Source organism: Lottia gigantea (assembly GCF_000327385.1).
Source record: "Lottia gigantea unplaced genomic scaffold LOTGIsca_50, whole genome shotgun sequence".
Classification (NCBI taxonomy): Eukaryota; Metazoa; Mollusca; class Gastropoda; family Lottiidae; genus Lottia; species Lottia gigantea.
Window position 1 is genome coordinate 760,263 of NW_008709716.1, and position 9,113 is coordinate 769,375.

The window sequence follows — 9,113 nt, forward strand, 5'->3', positions numbered from 1 at the left end:
TATTTCATACATTTCATCATACTTCACACATTCCATCATATTTCATACATTTCACCAGACTTCATACATTTCATCATACTTTATAAATTTCATCATACTTTATACATTTCATCATTCTTCATACATTTCATCATGCTTCATACATTTAATCATATTTCACACATTTCATCATACTTCATACATTCCATCATATTTCATCATACTTTATAAATTTCATCATACTTTATACATTGCATCGTACTTTACACATTTAATCATATTTCACACATTTCATCATACTTCATATATTTTATCATCCTTCATACATTTTTCATATTTTTTCATACATAATGATAAATAAATAAATATCTATCTCATATATACTAAAGAGTAATTTAATATTTATATATTGTACAAAAATATCGAATAATATCTACTTCTGCAGATTGCAGAAAACTACTGAAGCTATTAGATTATTTAACCATTTATCAAATGCCTCGAAGAAGAGCATCGGACTAATTAAATATGTTATTCTGGAATAAACAAACACATTTTCAGGAAATCGATTTGAAACAACATCACGACATTTTCAGGGTTTATATATTCAACCTTACTGAGTTGTGAGTTCTAAGACACATTTCTTCTTAAAATCTCAAATTAAACATTTTTCATTGGGTTACCTCGTGTCAAAAGGAGAAATTCATGTATTACCACGACAAAAAATTACCCAACCAAACATGGACAACTTTTGCTGTGTTTTTGATTGGATACGTGGTGTTGCAGAAGCAATAAATAAACCAATGGTGTCGCTTTATTTGTATTGCTCTACGAGTGCAATGAATTTGTTTAATTTGTTCATATTCCTAAAGCTGGTGTCTATTTATAAAGATAGCTATATGCCTTTGAAGATTTGAAATCGAGAATACGACGTGTCAGAAACATAAGAATAAGTCAAGATAAAAAAAAGAATAAGTCAAAGTCGAGACTCGTCGTACAGTTGAATATTCTCCTTGTTGATTTCTGTTGAGTAGCCCACATCCTTTGCTCATAAGCCAAAAGTCCTATATTTAACCACAATAGATAGCTGTCTTGATAACACTTTACGACAACAAGAAATGAGCTCAAATCAATAAGTGTGCTGTTTTGACTGTACATGTAAATTTGATTTGAGATATATCGCCTTCATAATGACACCAGTGTTTCGAATGTTTTGTAGATTTTCTCGAGTGAAAGAATTATTGATGAAACGAGTTTACAGAGTGGATGGAATAAGTTGTCTGTGGAGTCTATAGTTACCATTTAATATCTCAGTACATACACCAAGATGGCAGATGCCAGTAAAAACAGGCGTGTAGTTATTGCCATGGATGGAAGCGATCATGCAAATTATGCGTTTGGATGTGAGTAAATTTATTATATTGAAATCAAAGTCATGATACTGTAAACTACGTACATACAAATCAATGTCGATGTTTAGAAATTTAGAATATAATTTTGTATGTTAAAAGTTAGAAATCGTCGTATATAACTTTGGTTATTGTACGTTTCAGTTCTTTACTATTCAACGTTTGTTTTCAGCTTGTACCCTAATTGACCTTTATCACATATCACAATTGACAATTGAACTGTGATAGGCTTTTCTCAACATAGTCATATGTATTGATTTACTCTAGATAACCTTTTTTATTGACTGAGTTTGAAAATGAATGAGTTGTCTTATCTTTTGGTTCGCTACTTTTTGAGAATCTATTGAAATTGTAGAATATCAGGCAATCTCTTGGTGGACTCATTAATAGCTTATCTTTGTATAAAAAAAATTATCCAAAATTTGACTTTTAACATGAGGAAAACTCCTAAACACCAACAAAAGTTGGTCTGATCATCTCCCAATATTGCCTGGCTGTAAACGTGCCAATATCCCATCAGTAAATCACGTCCGATGAACGGTATATGTCTCATCTGAACGACCTTCGACAAACGATGGTAAGGAATGATGTATGAGCATTTAAAGGCTTTGATACCGTACTTGACTCACGAAGCCATAACATATAGTCTACATCAGTTATATTTATAATCATATGTGATCGATTTACCTCATTTAAACTAATACGGTATTCATACTTACTTAAAGAATCCTAAATTGTCATTTGTAAGTTACGGTGTTTTAGTTAAGGCGCATTTGATCAGTTAACAAATATACATTGTTATAACTCGGCTACCAACTGTTTTAGTTGTATCTTTATTATCTATCTTGAAATATGAATAAATTCCCCAAATACCATGGAAAGGAGCCTTTTTTAATGGTACCGATTTTGTTCAGTGATCAAAAGTGCAAATTACATGAGCTACAAGCAACATCATGACAGGAAATGAAATTAAATGTTTTTAAGGCAATTATACACAGCTTTTCAACATAGAAATGAGAAGATCACGTGATATAAAACCTTGGCAGAAAGGAATTATTTATGTAAAATCTCCCATGTGCTCTTTAGTGTCAATATTTCCAAAATTTGAAATTAAATTCAATGCGGAAGTACCCATATAACATCACAGATTTGTTGTTTTAAGTAACCTAGATATTACTATTTAACTTACATATTCTTGCCAAGTGAACATATTTATCATCAGCGTAATAAAGAAAACATCAGGAACAAATATCTATTTTACACACATTATACGAGTAGAAATTATACAGTTTTGAGTAATTTATTATGATGTTTCTTCCTATAGTGCAAAATTTATTCTCTTTAAAATGCAGACAGGAGAGAGAGTCAGGAATATACAGATGTGCCTAGTTTCGACTTAAAAGAATGTAAATAACCAATTCTGTTATCAGATAACTCCACAAGCCTGTCATTCTATTTTGTCAACCTTCATCTACCTTGGTGTATAAGAACAAATTGTGTTTATTATGTAACTAATCCTGATAATATTGTCCATAGGGAAATAACAATGGTAATGACAAGTTATGGTTATGAAAGTTGGGTTCGAGGTGAAGATAGTCGATTAATACATCATCAAAAAATCCATATGAGTTTGTGTTTGCCATAATATAGTGTTTTGTTTATCTTACCAATTTCGAAAGAGATCAAAAAGCCGACATCAGGTTACCCAACATATTGTAGACTTTTCCACTGTCGTCACTTCCTTGTCGTAACTAATATTATGAGGTGCTTATACTGTCTTCATGTGTAGTATGACAAGTTAAATACCCAGCTGAGCTCTATTTACCAGGGAAATTTAACTGGTAATGAAATTCCTCTTTCCACTTTGATTTATATAGGCTACAGAAATGGTTTAATCATGTTGGATGTCTGAAGCTAGCTCAGACTTGATTACATTAAATCTAATTGAAATGACAATCATTCACAACCCCATTTCAACAGGATTGATCCAGACGTAATTTTTTTTAAGTATATATTATGAGTGATTAGGATCGCATTAGAAACGCTTCTGACCGAGGAATGCAACTCGTTTTACGTCCTCGGCCACAAGCGTTATAAATGTATTTGAGTCAATCTCGGCAAAATACTACATATTGTAAACGTAATAGAAATAATGTAGGGTCAGTGGCGTTTCTACGGGGGGTAAGAGGGGGGAGGGGGAGAGGTGGGGCTGCGCGGCTCCCTCACATAATGTTTCCTAGAAATAAAGGAAAACCAAAGAATGTGCTCTCTCTCTCTCTATTACCTTATAGATTTTTGCATGACATTCAATGTATGTGAATTAGTTGGATAAAAAAAAACAGAGTACAGAAAATATTCCTTACAATATGGTGAATAAATAGATTTCTGTCAATCAATGTCAGTGATATCCGTTATATTATTATATCAGATATTCAGATATCATCAAAATGAAAGGCAACTGTAAGAGTTGTAAGTCTAATTTTCTGCGCCTGACAGGCCTATGAAAACGCACAGTAGGTTGCTACGAAATACATTGGTTTCAAATAACAGGAACTATTGACAACCCAAATAAAGTCAATCTATAATCAGGTACAAGAAGATCTGGATAAAATGACAACCGTAAGATATCATTCCGATAAAAATATTCATTATATTTCTAGAATCTTAGATATGTTCTAAATATTTAGACGTTATAAGTTCATACAATACCATACAGAATGACCTTTGATGACCTTTCTAAATGAACGTATAATCACACAAACATGTAGGTCTACTCTGAATAGTTTTTCACTTGATGAATTTGCTTCAAGCATTTAAAGCTAAATTGCAGAAGTAATAATATCAGTCTGTTCGTGACGGTGCATTCGGCAACCTTTTCATCGTGAAACCAAACTGACATTCGTTCAGTATGTCAATATGTCGTTGCCAAAGTGTGTGCTACGTAGATTGCTTCTAGACTAATCCGATTAAAATATTTTATTTTCGTTTTTGTTTTCGTTACTTCACCCATGATCTTTTATTTGTTGGAACAATGGTTAAATAATATATAATTTATGCGACCTATCAAAGTCACAGTTAAAAGAAGGTTTAAGAAAGGCTGGTTGCCAGCGGTAATTTGATTCTTTCTAGACTAAAGGCCTACATTTCTAATTAGGTGGATTCCTAGTTTTCTGGAAGCTATTTTTGCCTGGAAGTATAAGAGAAAGTCATGTATATTTGTTTATGGCTAAAATCGATACCTTGTCGTTATAGATGAATCGATTTGACTCAAATCAACTTGGGTCAGGGAAACATTCAGTTTTATTGACCACTCTTATTACAGACAGATATTTTACACAAGACGTGTGGATATGAAATTCCTTCGCTTAAAACATTAAATTATCTAATTCCATCTTAAGCTTGTTTAGATAAAAAAAAAAAGCACCAGCAGTACGAGAGTATACAACCATAATAACTTGCCCCTCTGGAACTACCTCTCTATTTGCAGCTTGTCTACTCCTACACTGTAGAGTCCTGCAGATTATACATTTTATTTAGTTTCCGATATTCCTTTTTCGTCTTAAGCCTTCTTTTCTCAGCATTGAAGTGTAAATCAGGACCAGTAGCAAGCTGTCTTGACCGTTTTCTTTGTATACTTCATGAAAGGATCTTTTATCTTTTGAAGTTATATCCGTCTTGAAGACAAAGTCTGACGGTTTGTTTTGTGATTTTGTGATCACGATATCATTGTATATTTTCAGATTTTGTGGAGAATATCCATCGACCATCAGATGAAGTAATATTAATTTACTGTGCTGATATCTCCATTGTAGTTCAGTCACGTAAGTTCGTAAACATTTATCATTAATTAACACTCTTGAGTAATTACAAAAGAGAAACAAAGAAGGGCTAGAAGGGCTTTCTCAAAGGGTACTCACATTTTTTTCGTCAGGAACTATTTTAAGAAATTTGAAATTGGAAACGTGACTTCCTTTTTATTCTATCATGCTATCCATCAACTCCAGTGTGCACTGTCTGTTGTTAAGACAATCTGGCGGAATTCCTCACCACTCTCAGCCACAAATGTTTGAATCTGAGCAACAACAATGTTATTTTAAACCTGATGCACGTTGTAGATAAAATATACAGATGGATGTATAGTATACAGCAATATTATTCTTCGTTAGATATTAATACAATCCCTTTTAAACACCACAAGCTACATTTGTACAAAAACAATCAACTAGGATGACGGTATATGCAGAGGAACCTTTTTTTTGCAGTGGCGGTGCCAGCCTCTCGAGATTGGTGGTACAAAAGAGGGCAGACTGAGTTAATGGGGGACAAATGTTGGAGTTAATATTTAAAATGCGACAATTTTGTGGAAGCGCTTGTGCGCACGCCTCCCATTAGAGGGTTCTCTCCTGGGAAATTCTATTATAATTAAATTGATTTTGTGTATCTGACACATATTTTGGTGGGAAAAAATCATATTTTGTAATCGATTTCAATTGAAGAGAGGTTACAATATTGGGGATTCACGTCATTTTCCTCTAAACCTCAAAGAGTTCGTTGTCGTTGTCCAAAATATGGTACGTTTCTTTTTCACCCCTCCTCAAAATCACATGACAGAGCCTTTGATTCTCTCGGACTACAGATGAATATTTACTATCCATCAGGCTTAATTAATGTTATTGTACACCAAACATGACTTCATTATTTCTTTACCATTCATTATATCGATTTATCGTCATGCCCACATGGACTTCATTATAAATGTCAGAAATTCTATAATTCTATAACCACCATTGCATTGTGTTTTGTCATCAGGGTCATTTAATAACATTTGCCCAGAAAGTGCCATTCTACTTTTCAGATACATACAGCAAATAGTTTTGAATTTTGAGTTCCGGTGCATCAGATCACATAAACCGCCATCGTTTGAGATGGTCAGCAAATATTTAACCATCTACAATAATAATAAATAACAAATTTCAACGATTTTCCCATGATATCACGATGAAGTATCATTGTTTTGACAATGGTTATTGAATTGCTATATGATGGATTGATATTCCAGGTTGGGATTAACGAGACTATGTTACAAAATAAAAACTAGATTTAAAACAACTTTCATGTAGTAATAGAATTTTAAATTGTACTGATGCTGGGATTTCATTGATTTTATATTATTTTAAAATGAAAAATCATGTGTTAAATACAAGTTTTTGTAGTAGTCATTATGGATTACTTTTGTAATTGAAATTTCCAGTTTAAAGGGATTGTATCAGAAAGATAATAACGATGCATAGAACATTTATCATTGCCAGGTCTCGAACGTTAGTCAATTACAGACTTTTGTCACTTCCACGTCCGTTTTAAACATACATGAACAGTCTATTTTAGCCAGACCTTGCTTATTTAATAAATACCACAACCAATTGCTGATAGATATATGTAATGTAATATATATAATTACGATGTTCAATGTAATGTAACTATGATAGTTATCTTTTTTTCTATATTAGCTCTCCGTGCTGATAAAGGTAAAATAGAAAAAATGATCTCAGATCAACAGAAAAGCATGGAAGATATTACAGAAGATCTCAATTTAAAAATACAGAAATCGGGGGTAGGTTGATTTCAATTTCTCTTGTCTATAATTATGTCTGCAGTTACATGGTTCGTAAATATTACCATTGGATACCAAGTCCAATGGTCAATGACCTAGTCGAAACTTCGCATTAAAGTGATCGTCAAGTGGTTTCCTATATTGTTTCTTTGACAGACTTAATATGGGAATGCCAGGAATTATATGAATAGCAGGAGGCATATTTTACTGCACTGAATCACATTTATCTTCATTATTCTTCTCAAGTTTCTGTTTTTCTGTTTTATGCAAGAAGATACTACACAATGATAAATTAGTGCATATTTCACCCCATCATTCCATCCCGATCATTCCATTGATGACTTTCTCATCATGCCTATAGATGCAGTTTCTACATCACCTATATAGCATCAAACCTAAGCTTAGATGTCCAATTTACAACGCGAAAGTTACTGGATCGATCAACTACAGAATGTGGGGCGAACTGGACTCAACATTCAACACGATAACCAGATAATCCCCTTTGTAACGTCATTTGATTCTACAGCTTCCATAATAGTCAAACGCCGTTACTCGGAACTTCAGAACAAATTTCCCCATGTATACACAAAACGTTTGGTTGTAGCTTACAAAAGAAATCAAAATCTTAGCAATTTTCTCTTTCACGGTAGACTTGAACCATTGAACAATGCCCATTCATCTAAGAGCAGATATTTCTTCATATAAATGTTTCGTGTTATTTCTAAGTAAGATTTCAGGGAATACTTATTTCAGGACTGGTGCCATGGCTATACACAGTATATTATATAACATACAGTGTATGTTTGTGTGTGTGTCTTTTCAACTAAAATCATACTAATGACTAACTAATTTCACATAATAAGCTTATCTAATGTTCTGTGACCTAGGCTAGTGCTTTCATTGAGACTCGTCTCAATACATCCTAACACAAAAAAATGACCAACCATGAACAACTGTGATCAACTGATCCATGTACAAAATCAGATTCAGATTTTATAAGAAAATGGAATACAAGAAAGTGATAGCTGCTCTAGAGTCAGTTGCGAATTTCAAGTGTCGTGTGTGCTCGTGTATATTCGTTATCTATCAATTTTCCAATCACTTCTAAATGAAACTGATAAAACATATTGATAATGATTATGAGATTTCTTGGTGAATTCTGTTGGGGCTGATAAAATGAATTCATGAATTAAATATCGGTTTCTCTTAGACTTTACTCAGTCGTATATATTCCATCACTAATTTCTGAATTCTAACTTGGTTAGGCCTAATAAGTAGGGTAGAGAAAAGGTTACTACGACCAAAAACTTTTTGTCATTTCTAATTAATGCTCAAAAATCACCCGATACATAGAAAAATACCCTGGTATACCTCTTAGAAATCTAGGTATTGTTTACTATTCCAGATAAATGGAAGAATAACCCGTGTAATGGATAATGATATAGGCCATGCTATAGTTAAACAAGCTGAAAAAGAAGGTGCATCATTAATAGTTACTGGTACAAGAGGAAGAAGTAAACTTAGAAGAACATTTCTAGGTGGTGTTAGTGAATATATCGTCAACCATGCGTCTATGCCTGTTCTTACGTGTAGATACGTTCCGCAAAAATAAACTTCGAAGTCGGAAAATATTTTAGAAATGACATGGTTTTATTGATGTACAAAGTTCATCATTTGTGTGTGGACAATGTTTCGATGGTCATCGCTATAGGACACTTGAAACTTGGATTGAAATTCCAATGGATTCGTACATAATCCACACTGACCGGTTGTTCGGAATGAACAATTAGCGCTAGGCCTACCTCAAACGAGGCACCTACACATAGGGACAACAATTGGAAAGTTTCTTGGTAAGTTTTCGATACAAACCATGTCTTCAAACATTGTGAATTGTGTCTCAAAGTCCGTTATCATCAAACCAGTTAAAGTAATCGATAGGCCAATCGATAGTCTTTTATTAACTTACTAATCAATAAAAACATTACTATTCCACGTTCAAAATACGACGCCTGATTCCAAAAAGACACTGACGACAGTCCCTTGAGTTTTCTATTTAATATTCATTAATATCGTTAATCTTTGCTGTCAATTTGTGACAATAAATATTTATCATTGTG

The 9,113-nt window shown here is 33.2% G+C and overlaps 1 protein-coding gene across 1 annotated transcript; it reads left to right on the forward strand.

Annotated features, from left to right (window-relative positions):
• Positions 1-1,303: 1,303 nt before the first annotated feature.
• On the forward strand, positions 1,304-9,113 carry LOTGIDRAFT_234396 (hypothetical protein; the record flags this gene model as incomplete). Its single annotated transcript, XM_009062231.1, has 5 exons — positions 1,304-1,379; positions 5,126-5,206; positions 5,882-5,956; positions 6,893-6,996; positions 8,402-9,113. The coding sequence occupies 5 exons, from the start codon at positions 1,304-1,306 to the stop codon at positions 8,606-8,608; spliced, it is 543 nt and encodes a 180-aa protein (XP_009060479.1). The 3' UTR covers positions 8,609-9,113.